This window comes from Arachis hypogaea, chromosome 8 (assembly GCF_003086295.3).
Source record: "Arachis hypogaea cultivar Tifrunner chromosome 8, arahy.Tifrunner.gnm2.J5K5, whole genome shotgun sequence".
Taxonomy (NCBI): Eukaryota; Viridiplantae; Streptophyta; class Magnoliopsida; order Fabales; family Fabaceae; genus Arachis; species Arachis hypogaea.
The window spans coordinates 42,066,238-42,086,429 of NC_092043.1; the positions used below are offsets into that span (position 1 = coordinate 42,066,238).

Here is a 20,192-nt window from a genome sequence, read left to right on the forward strand (position 1 = left end):
AGAAGAAGAGGGAGAGGGAGATGCGAGCCAGAACCAAGGAAGGGGGAGCTGTTGCCGCCGTCGCGCCCTGCTGTTGCCGGCTCCATCTCGTCTGTCGCCGCCATTGATTGATTCTGCCACTGTCGTTGTCGCTTGTCTGGAAGAAAGAGAGCGCACAAGAGATCGGAGAAGGAGGAGAGGGCGACGGCGCCAGTGAGTGTCACTTTCACCATCATCGTCAACGCTTTCAGTAAGGGAGGAAGAACCGTTTTTTCTTTTTACTTTTTCTATTGTTCTTGTTGTTATTGTTATTGCTTTATGTGAAGAAGATGATGATGGAGGTATAGCGGTGGTGATGGTGATGGTAGTGATAAAGGAAATAAAATGGTGGTGCCTTTGAACTTAGAGTTTGGCTCAGGCGAGAACGAGATAGGGAAGGAGAGAATGAGGGCTGGGTGATGTATATGATGATAAGGGTAATTTGGAAATTTTATGTGATTTTTTAGTGTTTGGATAATTTTATTATATGAAACTCATATTTCATAAGTACAAATGATAATTTCTTTTTTCTATGGGTAAGTATGTCAGTATTTTTAACTTTCGTAGGTAGAAATGATAGTTTGTTCAATTTATCTTTAAATACTTTTAAAGGCACTGTTAACTTTAAAAATTACAAATACACATATTAAAATTTTTGGCCTATACGTGATGGAATTTGAATTTTCTAAAATTTGAATTTCACTCTAGAAAATAAACTATAATCTCTCACTAATGACTTTATAGGTGAAACCAAAAATAAATATAAAAGATAAACTATTCAAGGTCACATTTTACTCTAGTGAAATTAAAACGTGATGTGATGGTACTGTCAAGGTAAGCGCGTGGCGATAACGGGAAAGCTGTGCGAGTGCGACAGGGCCTATGTGAAGACTCGAGCAATAGAGACAGTACTATCCGTTTTCTTTTCCATTTCCGATTCCCCCATCCTCAATGGCTTCCACTACCGTTTCCTCATCCTTCAACTTCCCATCTCCAACCCTTTCTTCACATCGCCATAATAACCCACTTCGGTTCTCTCCCTTCTCAGTTAACGGTTTCAGTTACCCAACCGTTGCTTCCCGCCAAAACACCTGCATGTCACGTGGCACCCTCCGCTGCGCTCTCAAAAATCCAACCTCTCGTGCCTTCAGTGCAGCGGCCTCGCTCAATAGAGAACCAATGGTTCCTCCTTACAACGTTTTGATAACTGGCTCAACCAAAGGTCAGTTTTTGCCTCTTTTCTATTACTTTCTGAACCAAACTGACCATTAACCCATTTAAATTGTTGATGACAAAATTAATGGTTTGAGTCTTAGTGAGATATAAACACCTACATATCTATCGACCAACTTTGAAACGGTTCAAATGTTGCTGTTTACTTGCTTTCTAAAGTGCATGTGTAATTTGATTGCTGATGTTTGAATTTGTGTTTTGATACTTAATTTAGTAAAGGACAATGCTACATGAACAAAATTTATTATTTTTGGCCAACATTTGGCCAATAAAGATTTTTTACCTAGTGTAATTGAATACACATGTATATCAAAACTAAATTCTGAAAATAATGTTGGCCAAAAGGGTCGATTTCTTTCTTTAGTAAAAGAACTCATTCATAATTAGGAGCCTATTTCTCATTTTAAAGTACTAACTGTATGATTCTTGGATAACATAGTAGTAGCACTTTACTATCACCTTACCATCTTGCTATTCAGAAATTGGGAGGAGTTTTAGCCTTTTGGGTTTCAAGTTGTAGTGTTGGTTCTTAACTTTCGTGTAAGGATAAAGAATTTGGGAAGAATAAACACTGCGAGCTTCTTTAGTATTAGAATGAGCTATGCTTACTATCAATTTTCTTGCCAAAGGAAGGAGAAAACTTTATAGAGGTGAAGGAAGTTATGAAATAGAGTTTAGAATGTACTTCTAAACATGGCTTCGGAGCTTTTAGGTGAGAACCCAACACCTTTTGCTGCTTCTTGTTTGTTGTATTGTTAGTCTGTTTGGTAGAGAGGGAATTTTCAATTTTGTCTCTTTCAAGAAGATCCTTGCAAATCTTGATTATAGCTTGAAGAGAATGAATAACTTCCTTCTTAAATTTCTCACTGAAACATAACTATGTTTTAAACTATTTGAGCTTCAAATCAAGCACCAGTGCTTGAGCTAACGACTCTCAAATGGGTCTACAGAAGCTTTGATTAAGTAGCTTGTGATTCTAAACAAACAAAAACAAAAACACAGCATAATAAATTTTCTTTGGGTTTTGCTTTTAAATTTGTATTCTATCTAATGCTTTGAAATTAATAATTTCTTGTTTAAGGGAATCTTTCCTTTCTTGATTCATGTATCAAATGTTTTGAAATCAATAATGTAGGGCATGGGTTAGATCCCCCCCCTCCCCCAAAAAAACACAAAAAAAATAAAATGTTCTAACTGTGTATATATATTCATATGATTCAGGAATAGGGTATGCATTGGCAAAGGAGTTTCTTAAAGCTGGAGACAATGTCATAATTTGCTCAAGATCATGTGCGGCGAAACTCTTGGTGTTTTAATATGTATCAACTTTGCAGTTAGCTTATTCCATGATTCAATACTTGACTCAATACCCTTACTACGATACTACTTATGTTAACTTTACATGATTTAATCAGCTACAATCATGTTTTTTCATTCCTTCATTTTTTTTGTTCATAATTGCGAAAATGTTTGGTCCTGATAGAAATCCAGTAATAACCAATGACTGAAAAGTGATAATTTCCATACAAAAGCATATATATATGAGATTCACATTCTTTCCTGCCTGACCACTCTCCATGTCCTCTTTTATGTGGTTATATCCTACCTGATTTCTACTATTGCCTTTTCTGTTTCTTCCAGCATTGCACCTTAGTAATCCTTGGTTTCCTAATAGTTTATTTGAACTTTTCTTATCATTGTTTTGTGGATGCAGTAAAAAAAAAATTGAACAACATTTGAATAGTTGTTTTATTTTTTTAGAATTATTGGATTTATTTGTCTTTTATTCTTGACTATTCTTTTGAGGAGCTTTAGTCATATGCTGTTTATTAGTTTATGTAGTCTTGATCCTGTTTTGGTGTTGGAAAATGATTTTATTGTTGATATAAAATCATTCATGTCTTTTACTCAAGACTTAAGCTTTTACCAAAAGAAGACCTTAAGCTTTAAGAGATGGTTCACAACACGACCTCTATCGTGTAGGACTAAGTGACCTAAATTTCAATACTTACTGGCTGCTATTCTTAATAAAATAAGATTACTTTCATGTTTCAGCACAAGCTTGCATGAGGAGGCATGTAAAGATATAATATTATTTTTGTGCCTTTTTCTGATAGCTTAACCTTTTGGGGAAGATGGTGCATGATAATTAGTGTTAAGTTCCACTTAGTTCTTGCCATTAGAGGAGCAGAATAATCCAGTAATTTTATTACATTAATTTTTCATGTTCATTTTCATTCAGATAATGACTTACAGTTATATGTTTCATTTCTTTTATTCTTAGTCCATGCCCTTGGTATTTCTGCTCTGATTTGAATTTTAGTTTAGCTTACTGCTGATTATCAGCTGTGACTGTAAAATTCTATTTATCTTATTTCTGTGTCTTACCTTCCTTTATTTCTTGGTTTTCATTTAGCAGATGAAAGGGTTGAGACTGCTGTGAAGAGCCTGAAAGTAGAATTTGGGGAACAGCATGTGTGGGTACCTCCTCTTGAACTTCCTTTTTAGTAGTAGAACATCTGTGAAAAATTATAGATGTCTGATTTGTTCTCAGCATCAATTTATGTTTCTTTCAGGGATCTAAATGCGATGTCAGAAATGCAGAAGATGTCAAGAACTTAGTTTCATTTTCTCAAGAAAAGCTGGGATACATTGACATATGGGTATTAATGCCTGATTCTTTTTCATTTTGTAATTGTTTGTTTTGCATATTCAATTAGACAAGTTTTTGGATTCGATTTTATTAGTTCTAGTTGTTAAAAGAACTATCTAAACAAATTAGTAAGCTTCTTATTTTAAACACAATATGGTTTTCAATATTGTTGTAGTGCAATACCGTGTATTTTATTAAAATATGTGCTAAAAGTATTATGAAATGTTCTACTCGGTTATTTTTATGGTAAACTGCCTCTCATTTTCTTTTTCGCACAAGAACAATCATGACTAAGTAAAATTTGGAAATGAAAGATCTACTATGGGCCTGGCTGGTAATATGTTACCATTCTAATCTCAAAATAAAATTTGTACTATACATGCAATCTTTTAACTAAATGTATAGTGAGGCATTCTGAAACTTCGTATATACATTAACTTTTTCATATATTATAAATGTATAATATAATATAATTATTAATCATTAAAAATGAGCTATATGTAAAACAATAATATCAATATTTATATTGAAAATCAAATCAGATTCTACATTTTATATCCATATATTTGTTTATTAAACATAAGCCATACCATTATTTACCAATTACCTCCTTTCAGTGGAACCTGAACCTTGGACCTCTTAGATTACCACCAGCTACATGGAAACATGTTTAGTTCTTTGTTAATTAGTGTGCTCTGTTGTACAACTCTGCCCATATGATGCTTTATTGTAAACTTTTAATATATGCTGCCTTTTCCTAAGCTCTTATGAAAGAGGATGCTATGATAGACACTTGAGGCCTAATCTAAAACAATGTCAAATTTTCATAGAAATGGATAAACTCATTGATCCATCTACGGAAAAGTCTTGATTATATGCATAGCTACTTCTTCAAACCCCTTCCCCCTCCCCTTTCCATTTCCCTTCTCTATCAAATATCCTTCTGCTGATTACAATTTGACGATTACTATTGATACACATTTCCCCCATTTCTGCTGAATGTCAATGTTAATACTAAATTCTAATTCTTCGTGATCCTTTATTGTGAACTGTGCAGATTAATAATGCTGGATCAAATGCATATAGCTATAAGCCGCTTGCTGAGGCCTCAGATGAAGATCTTATGTGAGCTATTTACACAATTACACCTTTAATCCTAGGTGTTCCGTTTTTAAAGCTGTTGTTCTTTTAAATTTGAATAAATTACTGAATTATGTAAAGTTTCTTCTTGTATCAATTAGGAATGATTAGGTTCTTCTTTAATAGGTATTGTAATGATTAGTTAATGTAATCTATAAGCTGAGGAATTCAGGACCTCAAGCTTTCACATTATAATCACTATGTAAACATGATATTTAGAGCATAGGTTCTGTTAAGGTCCCTTTTATGTCCAGCCAACACTATCCGGAGGAGACCCATAAACCGCTGCTCTTTATCTGAGAAAACAAACTCTATATAGTCCAAGTTCAGATCCAGAAGGCTCAGATCAGTTACTTGGCAAAAACCCACCACCGAAGAGTCCACCACATGTCGTCTTTGCCGGGACAGTCCACCGGCATGTGAAGTCCATGTGCCACCTTCCAGAGCTCTGATTCCGTCTCGAGCAACGTTGTTCAACATGTTGGCACTTCCTAGTTCTGCGACAACTGGTGAGGGCAACGGAACCCGGAACCCCGACGAGTTGAACGGCTATGGTTTCGTCGGTATCGTTGCTCCAGATGGTGGCGCGTGGACTTAGAGATGGCACGTGGAGAGCTCTCACGGTGGGTTTTTGCCTGGTGAGTGACTTGAACCTTCTGAACTTGACTTTATAGACTTCATTTTCCCAGAAAAAGAGCAGTGTGAATGGGTCTTTGCCAGACTGTGGTGGCTGCAAACTAAAAAGACCTTGATAGAACCTATGCTCTGATACTCTGTTTAGACAGTGAATATAATGTGAAAGCTTGAGGTCTGAACTCTTCAGCTTGTATATTTATATACATTGACTAATCATTACTCATAATTACAATACCTAATAAAGAAGAACATAATCATTTGTAATTGATTCTAATTTATCCTAATTGATACATAAAGAAACTTTACTGAATATAATATCAACAGAAGGCAGCAAGAGTTGGAAAGTGATTAAGCCTGTGGGTATCTGTAGGTCGCTTTATGATGGGTGTTTCAATAATCTTCATCTGAGCTAATACTGTACCTGGGTCATCCTTTTTGTGCTCTAGTGTTGTTCTACATGCTAGATGGTTTAATTTTCTGGAATGGAATTAGTGTTTGTACTTGTGATTTGATTTACATGAGTTCTATATGCCAGATGATTTGCTCAACCTAGAATTTATGTTTGAACTTACGTATGATTGATTACATGAGAATCCTATAAACATGTTCATTGTTTGAAGCTCATTAAAACAGCTAGAATCATGGTAACCTATTCATTTATTAAAAGAAAAACTGAGCCTGTTAATTTGTTAATTAGCGAAAGAAAAAGATAAATTGTTATTGATGTTGATTTCTTTCTTATGTTTTTTTTTTTTTTTTTTTTTCCGGGTAATGATAGTGATAATAATGGTGGGGTTAAAGAAGATGAAGAAGAAATATATTGAAGATGATAGAAGGGTAGTTTGAGAATTTAACATATTACAATTAGTTTTTTAATAGAGTCAATGCAAATTAATGAGTATTTTTGTGAAACTGAGCTCATTTTTTATGGGTACAAACTGAGTTTCATTCTTTCATAGGTAGTTTTATCAACATTTTCATCTTTTATTAGGGGACATGATAGTTTATATTCTTTAAATTCTTATTTTTTGAATGCAGTGAGGTGGTTACAACAAACACACTCGGTTTGATGATATGTTGCCGAGAGGTAAACTATTTCTCATCTAAGAGGGACTATGAGTTATATTGGTGCATTATTATGCATAGATCTTCAGTTTCTATTTAGGCAATAAAGATGATGGCAAGCCAGCCTCGCGGAGGCCATATTTTCAATATTGATGGTGCAGGCTCAGATGGTAGACCAACTCCAAGGTACCTTTTAACTTTATTGAAGTGTTCCATTTGTGGTTGTCTCCACTTGAGATTATTGGTCCTTATATATGTTAATAGAGAGAAAAGAAAAGTGAAAATGAAACTATATATGCAAAACACAGCATATGTTCCTAGGTGATGGGCCGTGTGGAGTCACACTGTGGCCATTGCGGGATGGGGTGGGGTGGGGCGGGGCGGGCTGGGGTGGGGGTTATGGCAAACTTAACAATGGAACAATGAAACTCAAGTTGCAAATATATCGCTTTTATGCCATTTTGAGAGATAAAAGAGAAGCCAGAAGTGCACTTGCAACAACTATAAAATACTTGGGTTCTTATGTGCTTAAGCATGGATGCTCTAGTTCACCATAAATGCTCATTAGGAACACACACATGTCTTGTTTCCAAGACGTGGTAATTAGTGACTAGAAATGCTCATTATGATTCATTATTTACGTCTATGTCATGAAATCACTTATCCCAAAAGTTCAAGTTGACTGGAGGAGGCAGATATATCTATCACACTCTCATGCAAGAGCCTCTTTTTCTTGGGGGTTTGCATTAAATTTTGTATACACCCTTTTTTTCTTTCTCTTTTTGTTTGTCTTATGCTGATATTTCTTTATCCTTTTTTTGGTAATAAGAATTGATTCTAGACCTCTTTAATACTATGTCATGAAACAACTTTCAAATGCTTATGCTGATGGGAAGAATCAGTCTATCATTTTTTTCGATATGTTGATGTTTTTTGGATAAACAAACTTGTGAGGGATGGCTTTCTATGGTTTCTATGAATATGAATGATTGACTTTATATGGTGGTCCTTTTTTCTGAAAGTTTTCGAGTGTACTATGATGTGATTATTAACAACTCATAAAATAGGTTGCTAAGCTATAAGGCACTCAATATTGGGATTATTAACAACTCAAAATAACTTTCTAAGCTATAAGGCAGTCAGTATTGGGATACTAATTTAGTTCTAAATTGAATATTTAAGGAAAGCAATAAACCATGAGTTATTTCTTCATGATAAACTATCATTTTCTATCCATGAAAAATGAAAATAGTGACAAAGCAACCCATGAAAGAATTAAAGTCACCTAGTAATAGGGGTGGCAATAGGTAGGGTAGGGTAAGGTTGGGTTCGAAACCAACCCTAACCCTACCCGCGGGTTGAGATTTTTATATAAACTCAACCTTAACCCTATCCGTTCTTAACCCACGGGTACCCGATTCTACCGCGGGTTATAAAAAAGATGTAATATTATTATATAACTTAATGATAATTTAAAATAGAACTTACTTTTATGTAAAAAAAAAGTATTAAATTATCAATTAATGATCTTCTTTCGATGACTAAGGATCTTTTGCATTTAGTGAGAGGTCATTGGTTCAACATCTATTTGAAACATATTTTTATATAAGTATATAACATATACATATATAGGATGTGAGTTAGTCGGGTCGGGTTGAGGTTCAACCCGTACTCGACCCGACCCGTACCCTACCCGTTGCGGCAGGTAGAGTGCATGTTGCCACCCCTATCTAGTATCTAGATTCTAGACAAAAGTATTTAAATGTTAAATTTGTGTTGACTCCGTTAAGAGACTAGCCAGTGTAGTACATTAAATTACCAAACTACCCCTATCATCATCTTCGACCTCTTTCTTCATCTTCTTTTATTGTTGTTGTTTTGTTTTCCAAGAGGGGGATGGAAGAATATGTTGTGGTAAATGAGATTCTTGGGGTTCTTCTCAGCCACAATGTTAAATTGCTAATGATATTCCTCTTCCCTTCCTTGCAATTGTTCTTCCCTTCCCTCTCCATTCCAAAATGTTGAACAATGCTCCCCAAGCAATTGCAACCCAACCACCGTCTGCAACCCTTCCCTTGGCTAGGTCACCCTATCCCTCAACCTTAGTACCTCTCTGGCTCCATTGCGGTCGTCCATTCCATCGCCCTGCAAGATACCCAAGCTCAGGAAGGTTAGTTGATTAGGTAGGGGGGTGGTCATATGGGTCTCATGTGAGTGAATAGAATGAAGATCCATTGTAGTTGTTTATGATTTGTGAGGATGATGGCTGATTTGTGATTTTTGGAGATTTCAAGAGGGCATATGGTGGGTTTAGGGCAGTGATTCTGTGGCGAGTTCCGACTATGAGAAGAGCGACGGCAACAACGACAAAGGGTTGCAGGTGCTGGCGGGGTCTGGTTTGAATTGTAGAAAGGAAAAGAAACAGGGGAAGGGAGGGTGGTAGTGGTGGTTGGGGTCCAAGGGAAATGACAATGTCCATGGAGGTGAGAATTTGGAGAGGTCGAAGACGATGGAAAGAGTAATTTTGGAGTTTAAGTAGTCTCTTAACGGAGTCAACAGAAATTTAACATTTCGGTACTTTTGTCAAATGGACCCCATCTTTTATGGGTATAAAGTTAGCTGATATTTCATGGATAGTTTTGTTGGGATTTTCATCTTTTATGGGTAGTTATGGTGATTTATTCTTTTTTCATTATGTTAATCTTTTAAAATCTATACCACCACTTCCAAAACCAAAGGCTAGCAAATTGTGGGTGGTGTAAATTAAAAGACTTTAGTCTGTGAAATCCAATAATTGCATCCTGAATTCTACTATTGTTGTTGCAGTGAACGTTCTTACAAAGTTACTAGTGCTTTTATGCATGCCATGATGAAAATTCTCAATTTTCTCCTCTTTTCTTAGGTTTGCTGCATATGGAGCAACCAAGAGAAGTGTGGTGCATCTGACAAAATCTTTACAAGTTGAGACTTTCTACATATATTGTCACTTCTTATCCATGCTTGTTCTGGTGATACTTAGGAAGCGTATTATATGCTTTAAAGTTCTTACTATTTATAATTCTTATTCGCAATCATGTCAAGTTGCTAGATCATTTGTTTTTCCTTGTCTTTTTTAATTGCCATAAGTTCTAAAAAATATGAGAAATTATATTACAAATTTTTTGTACTAGTAGAGAAAAGGAGAAATCAGTTTGACAATAATTATAACACAAAAAAGTTAAGAAAATTTTGTTGTAGGTGTAAGTTGCAAAGTTAAAATTCTCCATTATAAAAAGGTTTCTTCATTCGTTGTAGTCTTTTGCTTCTCTCAATATATTTCATAAAATAAGAATTACAGTTGTGGATGGCTTCATGTTTCACAGGCAGAATTGCAGATGCAAGATGTAAAAAATGTAATGGTGCATAACCTTTCCGTAAGTTGTGTTTATAAATCCTTTGTTAAATAGTGGGGATGGCTGCATGAGTATGAGTACTTGTATGTTTGAAAGAAAATTTATTTATCTAAATTCTTCCAATTTGGGGCCGTTGTTATCGTTGACCTAATAATCAATTGATGAGAAAAATCAACAAATTCGATGTGTAAGGCTTGTCCTACTAAAAGGGTGTCGGCTATATGCTTCCCTGTTGTGCATGTTTGTGCTAAACTTACATTCCAATATTTTGTCTTACGTATGCACATACAAAAGTCATATCTCCAAAGTCCGTTTTGTTGTGCTAGCTTCTCTATCAGTTTGTCTCTCGATTCATGTAGTAGGGCTCTACAAAATTATGCATCATGGCTCCAGTGTTTATGTTACCTCACCAACTCACAATGCTACTACTGCTAAGTATTCCACGTGAACAGTTATGGTTTACTCTTAATTTTGTTTTCCCTTGTTTGGTACTATAGCCAGGAATGGTCACAACGGATCTTCTCATGTCTGGTGCTAATACAAAGCAGGTACATATGAAACTAAGTCATCTATTTTATGTTTTTAGCTCGTTTGACGCACTGACATTTGTTCTTTACAGGCAAAGTTTTTCATCAATGTCTTGGCTGAACCGGCCGAAGTGGTAAGATTTTCATATTTGTGAATAATAAGCCCTGAGAATTAATGCGAACTAATTCACGCAAAAAGAATGATATGGATGTGAAAATATTTTAAATAAACCCCTCATGATTAGGTTCATCACTGGAACACTTATTTAGTTATCTATGTAGAAATTCATACACATGAATGAAATAAGTAAAGAGTATTTAGGGAGGTTTTTTTAATTTATTTTTTATTTTCCAATGTACAGCTGAGTGTCATTAAGTTTCAGTATCTGTAATCCTGTATGTGCTTCATAGTAGAATAGTTACTATTTAGCCATATACTTTCTAATATGATGAATATAGATAGATTTATCATTAATGTGTATGGCTTTTGTATCTCAGTTACATTTTTTGCTTTTCTCTTTTCTCAAATTCATTCACTGTCAATTCTTCATTTTACTTTTTATCAAATGGTTTTGCAGGTTGCTGAATACTTAGTTCCAAACATTAGATCTATACCTACCAATGGATCAATGAAGCCAACATACATCCGGTTCCTCACTGGTTTGAAAGCGTATTCCCAAATATTTTCAGTTAAGAAAGCGATAATGATCACTACTTGCATGCATTTAATCAAAATTCTCGGTATTTTTATACCATGGTACCCTTGATTTCACAAGAGTATCGGTACCTCATGTTAAGTTTGGAATAAAAATATTAGAAAATTGACTAAAGGGTGTTTGGAATAAATCTGTTTTTTAATTACATAATTTTTTTATATATAAAAAAATCAATGCAAACACCTAAAAAAATTTGTGGCCTGGAACTGGAAGTCAATCCAATGCACTCTTAAGGGTAGGATACCTTCAAATTTTACAAGGTACCAGGAACATAACCGAATGCTTCTATTTTTGTGTTGCCATACAGAGACTAGCATTTGGGGCAAGAAGGAACAGGTATATTCTTGAAGAATGAACAGAATTAAAATGGTGCCAGGCAATTTCTAACTGTAGATAATATTCTGGTCGTTTATGATCTTCTGGAATACATCAGTGGGTATTTAGCATTTACTGGACCTATAATCCTCGGGCAACCGTGTAAGAATTGTTTTTTTTTTTTTTATAACCCGATATTTCTAGACGGGGAGAGGGGACTTATGCCATTTATTTATTTTTCTTTTTCTGTTATTTATTTTTTGCCACTATTCCCCTTTCTGTTCGGCTTTTTCCCTGGTAACCTTTTAAGAGCTTGTTTCATTTATTTATTTTTTGCCACTGCAAAAGTAAACAATCTACTTCCTGACGCTCTATTTTGGCAAGGGATACAATGCTCCGTATACGTTTGGACTTTGGAGCATTAAAACTTCATTGAAAAAGTTAGAAAAAAAAGTTTATATTTATTTTATGACTTTTCTTTAGAGTAAACAATTAAATTGACACTCCAAAGATTTTGACGCTAATAAAGATAACCTTGAGAGATGCAAAAGACAGTTTCTAAAAAAATAGAAAAAGTATAGGTAAATAACCTTGCTGAACAATGTAAATTGTAATAACGGGAATAATTGTTTTAATAAAATAATAATTTTATACTGTCTGGAATAGGTTCGAAAATATAAAAATGATATTTTGAATTCAATGAATTTTTGAGTGGGAAAAGTATCTTTTACGAATTTTTTTTGTAAAAATGCGTATCAGTGCTTAGCCTGGCAGTACCGGTCTAGTCTGATTGCGATCACATATTGAGAAAAATAAAATTTTAAAAATTGAATTTATTGTTTTAAAAGGACAAAAATAATTTAGAATTGAAAATTGGATATTAATTTTAAAAGTTTTGGCCCAAAGGGGCCAAACGAAACAAGAACACTTAGCGGGTTGGACCGGGACTAAGTTGGGTCTAGGTCCAACATATAAATACCTTAACTAATAGCTCATTTTCACCAAGAAACAAAGAAAGGGCGCTGAACTTGTGAAGAGAAGAAGGAAACCTTTTTACTATTCATCTCCTCCTTCTTTTGGCCATAACTTGAGCTACGGAGTTCTGATTGACGAGCCGTTTACAGCCACGCGAAGCTCTCGTCGAGCTCTTCATTTTTATCTAAGAAAATCTGGTAAGAACTCAAAACTCATGCTCCAGTTTATGCCCTAATGAAATCTGCGATTTTACATTTGGTTTTTGAGTAGATTTTGTGATTTTGTTTGTTTAGGGGTGATCTAACATTGAATGTTGGGTTTTGTCCCTAATCTCGTTGGGTAAGGTAAGGTCTCACTAAACCCTTGTTTTTAGTTATTTTTTTGAATCCTAAGTTTGATGTTGGTATGTTATATGATATTAGATTGAGGTTTGATGTTTATTGGAGTGAGCTTGATGGTTTTGGAGCTTTGAGCTTGAGCTTGGTGTTTTGAGTTGCGTGGGAATCGACTAAGGTATGGTTTCGGTTTTCTTTTTGTAATATGTAATATTTCTGGACACTTAGACTAGTTGACCATAAGATAGGATTGAATGATGTTGGTGTATGATTAATTATATGTGAATTTATGTTTGATGATGAAGAGGATGATATGGAGTGTTGGAATGTGTGATATATGAATTATGATGATAATATGATGAGTATTGTTGTTGTTTGTGACTATGATGATTGGTGAAGGATATTGATGAATTATGATGTTGTTATTGGTGAATAGTATTAATTATTGAGATTGAAATTGAGTAATGATAATTATGAGAATTTATGGTAGAAAAGATTGAGTGAAATGCATATTGAGTTGTTTGAAAAGCTATGAAATGGTAAAGTGTAGTATGTGGTAGTGCTTTGTGATGAATTGGGTATGCCTTGGTTTGGTTTGGTTGTGAATTTTGGAAGTTTGAGAACCTAGCTAATTTTGGTAAAAACTAGTTTTTGGGAAAACTTTGATGGATCATAACTTGAGCCTCAATTTTTTAAATTGGTTTAAATTTGTCTTAAATTAAAGTTCAATTAAAGATCTTTAAATTGATATAAAGTTTGATGAAAATTGGATTTTTGCAGAAGAAGTTATGAACATTTAAAGTTTGGTATTTAAAATTGAAAATTCTGCAACTTGACATTTTTCTGCAAACTAAGGTGTGTATGCGTACGCGAAATGGTGGCCTCTGTCCAGCACTCCCGCCTACGCGGCCCAGGTATGCGTACGCGAAATGGTCCAATATTATTGTATGCGTACGCAGACGTACTTTTTTAACCTTATACGTACGCATGGTAGGGGTGTGCGTACTCATAGCTCCTGTTTTGTTGAAAAATGATTTTTCTTCATTTTTCAAGAGTTCTCTAACTTTTCAAACTTCTTTATATACTGTTTTAAGATTGATAACTAGTAATTATACCTTAAGACTAATAGAGATGGGTTAGTGGGCTAAATTGGTAATTTTCTGTATGAGTTTAGAAGACAAAGACTTAGGTTTCTAAAGTTGTGGGTGAACTAGCGAAGTGTTGTATTGGCAATGGCTTGAGAACTTGTGAGTGGATGGTAACTTGTGGAATTAAGAACTGATGAAGGTTATGATGAACTTGATGGATATTGAAGGAGAGTGTGTCAGACACTATATCCTTGGAATGTTGAGACTTGAGAATTAAAAGTGGATTGAAATGAGAAATGGTGATGACCGATGATGATTTGAGGTTGATAGACTTGTTGGATGTGGACAGTGTGCCAAACACTATATCCTTGGAATGATAGTGTGCCGGGCACTATATCCCTAGAACGACTTATGATGAAATATATGTTGTTGTTTTTCTTCTCTGCCGCAAGAGTGTGCTAGGCACTATATCCTTAGAGCATGCAACTGGGAACGATACAAAAGCGTGCCAGGCGCTATATCCTGGGACGTGGCAGAAAAAGGCAACATCCGAAAGGATGTGTCGGGTTGGCATTCATGGATCGACAAGTGATATCACGAGCCAATAGGACAGACATTTATCATGTGCATCACTTATGTGTTTGTTTGCTTTGATTACTTGCAGTTTGCCTAAATGTATAATATGTCTACTTGCTTCTTGAATTACTTGCTATACATGAATATTACCTGTATTTTACTTGTTTGCATATATCTGTGATTGTTTGGTGCTGAGCAAGTCAAGTAGGCAGCGACGATGGGATTGCGAGGAGGTTGGGTTGGTGAAGGCTGTGGGATACAACGGTGTGACTAGTTTTAGTTAGAAATCCCCTAAGATTAGATAACCCTCTTTATGGTTTATGGTTTAAATTATTTATTTTCATTAAGCTTGAATATATGTTTTCGATGTGAAGTTCTAGTATTGCCTCTGGAATCCTGAAACCTTATATCTTACATATTGGGTATTGTTACCATACTTAGAACCTCCGGTTCTCATACCATATGTTGTTGTTTTTCAGATGTAGGTCGCATCCTTCAGATGTAGGTCGCATCCCACCTTGGTGAGTTTGCGAATGGTGACAGAGTGGAGGATCTTTTGTTATCTTGTATTTTGGTTATGATGATGTAGCTCTCTCACTTTTGTTATTATACTCTCTTGTCCTAGAGGCTTATTTTGAGAGATAAGTTGTATAATCTGTTTTAACTTCAAAACTCTATTTTGTCTGTATTATGACTAGTCGGCCTAAACTCTGTAGGCTGCGGCTAGTACTCTATGGTTATCATTCTTGTATACAGGGACGGATTCAAGGGAGGCAAGTAGTGGCCTTCCCCCTCCCCCCAACAAATTTTAAAAACACATATACTATTATAATAGATATCTTGTATAGAATAAAAATTAATAATGTAGTAATTGTAAAAAGAGTTATTATTCTTGTTAATGAGCTATAGTTTAAATGATATAATCTCTCCATACTCAATTAAGAAGTCGCGGGTTCAAGTCTCTCTATTTTTGGTAAAAAAAAAACAGTTATTATTCTTTATGTAATAAGGTTTAAATTTTTCTACATATATTTATATTATTTGTATTTTTTATTTAATTCGAATTTTTTATATTTTTTTTCTTAAGATTAATTTTAACATTTATAATCATATAAAAATATTTTAATATTATTTATAATAATATTTTTTTCTAATTTTATTTAGTTGTTTTTTTATTCTTTTTTAATTAATTTTTACCCTATTATTATATAAAAATACTTTAATATATTTTAAATTCACGTAACAAATTGTTAGTGCAATTAACTTATATTATTTTATGTCATATTTTTTAATGATATAAAACATAAAAATATAGCTTACCGTCACATAAATACTTAATAAAGTAAATTAATTAACAAAATATTTAAAAATATATAATTTTATATTTTATTAGATATAAATCATAAAAAAATTATGAAAAAATTATAAAAAATGAGATAATTCTTTTATTTGACAAGTATTTATTAATTTTTTAAATTAAAAAAATTAATTATAGTTATATCTATTATCAAATATATAGCATTATATTTGATTATACAATATTTTAATTTTTGGCCCCTCCACTCTTAGATTTCTGGATCCGTCTCTGCTTGTATATATATCTATCTTGACTATTATTATTAGGTTTCATATTGTATCTTATGTCTTACGCTCTTAGTTATCGTATGTGTACGCTTCGCATTTTGTAAATCCGCTTTATGCGATTTTAAACTTTATTCCTTCATCGGGCTCCTAGTATTATTACTTCTTCCTATATTTAGTAATGTATGAACTTTAGAACTATCGTGGCACTTTGTTATCTTTTGATTTATGACTAGAGGTAAAGTTTAGGGTAACAGAGTGTTACATGAACAATGGAGTTAAAAAAAATAATCCTAAATTTAATTAGTGGCATGAGTAATTAATTTCTAATAATAAATAAATTTCAAATTTAAAAAAATCAAGGTTTTCACATTGTGCAGTTACACGTTTCATCACCTCTAACCGCGCATGCTTCATCGGTGAATTAAGGCTCTGCAACTAGCCTCTGATTTTCTCTTCCTCTCGCTGGACCGTTCCCCTCCCCCGGCTGGACGTCAGCCATTGCAGCACATCCACAGCTGACCTCGCCTCCCTCGACGCCAACCTCTGAGCAGCCCGCCGTCCCCTGAATTTTTTCCCCCAGTCCACAAACCCGCGCACATGCAGCCCACCGCGTCCACCGTCACCGCCTCTTTGTCTCCGACTGATCCGCCCAAATATAGGGGAGAGTTGCGGCTGCCGTTTCATACGTACGTGACCTCTCCCAGCCACTTTAATGGAGTCCAATTTTGTTGACAATATCACGCATTCAAGTGACAATCTTCTCAATTCTTGCGATGTGGAAAGTGAAAAGTCTAACAAGGTAAGCAATGTATGTTGATGCATTGGGACGTATATTTATTTTCATGTGAATGAGATGGTTATTCTAATCCTAACATTCTTAAACTTTGATGATGTTCATTCAAAAAATTTTTTTATGGTGTTCTTGTCCATCAATATAGTAATTAGTTAAAGGGTAATAAATCATAGATCAAGTTCTAAAGAAGATGATGATGAACATTTATTTACTTGATCCGATAAACTATTATGTTACCTTTTTAATATGTTATACTGAAATTGGTTCAGTATATGTTTAGTGTTAACTGAGAAAATATTGCACATGATTGCCATTAGAATGTTTAGAATCCCCATCCCTATGCTCCCATGCCATGCATGCACAAACCAATATGGCTACATATGTAAGAAAAATACAGTAGCTAATAATGAGATTTTTGACTTTTCAAAACATAGAAGAGGACGTGGTTTTAGGTTGTGTATGTCAGATGTGGTGGACCTATGCATGCTCTATATAAATAATTAATATAAGCCTAACTAGTTAAGTGGAACTTTTTATGAGCACACGTCTCATTGTTATGATTTCTTTTAATTTATGTATAATAATAAATTTTTAATAATATTCTTAGAAAAAGTATTAATAAAATATTTTTAGTTGAAATTTGTTTAATAGTACAGTATCTAATTAGTTTGTTTGTCTGTGTTTGTTTGGGTATGTTTGATTATAGGCCATAGAATGTACGGACATTACTGAGTTTGGAAGTGATGACACAGATCTTGTTTATGGGGTTTGGATTCTAGTATATTGCTATTTTTTTGTGAACCGCATGTTTGAATTGACCATTAATCCTCATGTTCATTGAATGATGTCTGTTTTGAACTGATTCGCAGTTACCGGATCATAGTTGCCTTGCTGAAGACGAAATATCAAGAGTTGGGATGCGGTTTGATCATTTGAAGCTGGCCCAGGTTTTGTATGCGACCTACATTTGTGGCATCATCGTCTTGCCCACAGCTTGTGTCTAAGGGTGTTTTGGGTCAGGTTAACAATTGATCTTTTGATTGTATTTCTTGTCAAACTGCAAAACAACCTGCTTTATCTTTTCACAATAATTCATCTCTTAATTGATCTCCTTTTGATCTTATCCACTCTTATGTTTGGGGCCCACTTCCACCACTTCCCTGGGAGGGGCTCGATACTTTGTAGTTTTTATTGATGATTATTCCCGCTTTACTTGGGTTTATTTGATGTCTAATCGCCATGAGCTACCTCAAATTTATATTAACTTTGCCACTATAATTAAAACTCAATTTTCCAAGGTCATTAAAATTTTTTAACGCAATAATGCTATGGAATACCGTGACTCTAAACTTTTAACTTTTATTGATGAATAGGGTACTTTGTCTGAATTTTCTTGTCCTAGTACGTCTTAACAAAATGAACGGGTTGAACGTAAACACTGTCACATTCTTGACTCTATTTTATAATACTTATTTCTTCTTCGTGTCCTGAGCATACTTGGGGTGAGGTTGTTCTTACTGCTACCCATGTTATCAATAAACTCCCTTCTTCTGTCCTTAGTAACATTACTCCCTTTGAGTTCTTTATCATACTTCTCCAGATTATAATTCTCTTCAAGTTTTTTGTTGTGTCTGTTTTGTTCTTCTTCAACCTCATGAACATAATAAACTTGAACCTCGGGCTCGCATGTGTTGTTTCCTTGGTTATGGCACTAAACACAAGGGTTATCATTGTTGGGATCCTCTTTCTAGATGTATTCGTATAGCTCATCATGTTATATTTTGGGAGCATCACATGTTTTCTACGTTCTTCTCATTTGAGTCCATTCCTTCTACTCAGTCACCATTTTTCACTAACTCCCATGTTGATCTCTTTTTTAGTGATGATTTTATAGGTTCTATCTCAAGTCAACCTCTTGAGCCTCCTACTCTTTCACCCTCTTCATCTCCATTTTTCGATGATTCCAGACCGGACAATGTTCCTGCTCCTCCTGTCCTGCCTCCTCCCTCCATTCGTTCTTCTAGGGTAAGAAATCTACCTCCTCATCTTCTTGATTATCATTTTTTTCTACTATTTTTCATCATCATGAACCTAAGTCTTTCTGAGAGGCCTCCACAAATCCAAATTGGCAGCAAGCAATGCAGGAAGAAATCTTTAGGCACTTGAAAAAGCACACATTTGGGACTTGGAAGATCCTTCTGATAATGAAATTGTGGATAGTAGATGGGTATACAAGATTAAGACTCACTCTGATGGTTCTATTGACCATTATAAGGCACGATTGGTTGCTCAAGGATGTACGCAAGAGTATGATATTGATTATGAAGAGACTTTTACTCCTGTTTCTCGTCTCACATCTGTTTGCGCTGTTCTTGCCATTGTTGTAGCCAGAAAATGGTCTTTTAGTCAAATGGATATAAAGAATGCATTTCTTAATGGGGATTTGAAAAAGAAGGTCTATATGAAACCATCCTCAGGATATCCTTGTCCTTCTAGCAAAGTTTGTCTCCTTCGTAAAGCACTTTATGATCTTAAGGAAGCTCCTCGTGAATGGTTTGAAAAGTTCAGCACCACCCTATGCAATCTTAGTTACACTTGTAGTCCTCATGAGAATGCTCTCTTTATTCGTAAAAATGAACGTGAATTTGTTCTTCTACTTTTATATGTTGATGACATGATCATTACTGGAGACAATGTTGATGGTATCTCTGATCTTAAAGCATCCCTTCACCACACTTTTGAGATGAAAGATTTTAGTTCTCTCAGTTATTTCATTGGCCTTGAAGTCGTTTCCTCAAATGACGGCATCTATCTCTCTCAAGCTAAGTATGCTTCTGATTTTCTTGCTCGAACAAGAATTACAGATAGTCGCACTGAGTCTACTCCTCTTGAGTCTAATATTCGATTTACTCCTATGGATGACACTATTTTGGATAATCCTACTCTTTATCAATAGTTAGTTAGAGGTCTTGTCTGCCTGACTGTCACATGACCAGACATCGCCTATCTAGTTCATGTTCTTAGCCAATTTTTGTTAGCTCCCTGTACTACTCACTATGCTTCCGTTCTTCACATTCTTCGTTACATCAAATGTACTTTATTTCATGGTCTTCATTTTTCTATCCACTCATCCTTATCCCTTCAGG

General features: G+C 34.7%; 1 protein-coding gene and 1 long non-coding RNA gene across 7 annotated transcripts; both read left to right on the top strand.

Annotated features, from left to right (window-relative positions):
* The first annotated feature begins 814 nt into the window (after positions 1-814).
* LOC112707553 (chlorophyll(ide) b reductase NOL, chloroplastic) lies at positions 815-11,947 on the top strand. 6 transcript variants are annotated; one of them, XM_025759317.3, is made up of 13 exons: positions 815-1,240; positions 2,473-2,541; positions 3,668-3,732; positions 3,828-3,914; positions 4,962-5,029; positions 6,719-6,767; positions 6,846-6,931; positions 9,648-9,705; positions 10,108-10,158; positions 10,635-10,685; positions 10,757-10,798; positions 11,243-11,353; positions 11,688-11,947. In XM_025759317.3, the coding sequence occupies exons 1-13, from the start codon at positions 970-972 to the stop codon at positions 11,733-11,735; spliced, it is 1,056 nt and encodes a 351-aa protein (XP_025615102.1). In that variant the 5' UTR covers positions 815-969; the 3' UTR covers positions 11,736-11,947. The 6 variants fall into 6 exon arrangements, with proteins under 6 accessions (XP_025615102.1, XP_025615106.1, XP_025615104.1 ...); XM_025759319.3 differs by having other exon boundaries at positions 890-1,240; positions 10,108-10,137; XM_025759318.3 differs by having other exon boundaries at positions 899-1,240; positions 3,671-3,732.
* A 927-nt stretch (positions 11,948-12,874) lies between these two features.
* On the top strand, positions 12,875-15,568 carry LOC140174860 (uncharacterized). Its single transcript, XR_011864864.1, has 3 exons — positions 12,875-13,014; positions 13,093-13,183; positions 15,149-15,568. It is a non-coding gene; the product is annotated as an uncharacterized lncRNA (long non-coding RNA).
* The last annotated feature ends 4,624 nt before the right edge of the window (positions 15,569-20,192 follow it).

Bases quoted from the DNA above. Each gene is read 5' to 3' on its own strand.
- LOC112707553 (XM_025759317.3), top strand. From the start codon at position 970: ATGGCTTCCACTACCGTTTCCTCATCCTTCAACTTCCCATCTCCAACC. The intron at 6,932-9,647 runs GTACCTTTTAAC...CTCTTTTCTTAG, and splicing joins GATGGTAGACCAACTCCAAG to GTTTGCTGCATATGGAGCAA. The intron at 10,686-10,756 runs GTACATATGAAA...TGTTCTTTACAG, and splicing joins CTGGTGCTAATACAAAGCAG to GCAAAGTTTTTCATCAATGT.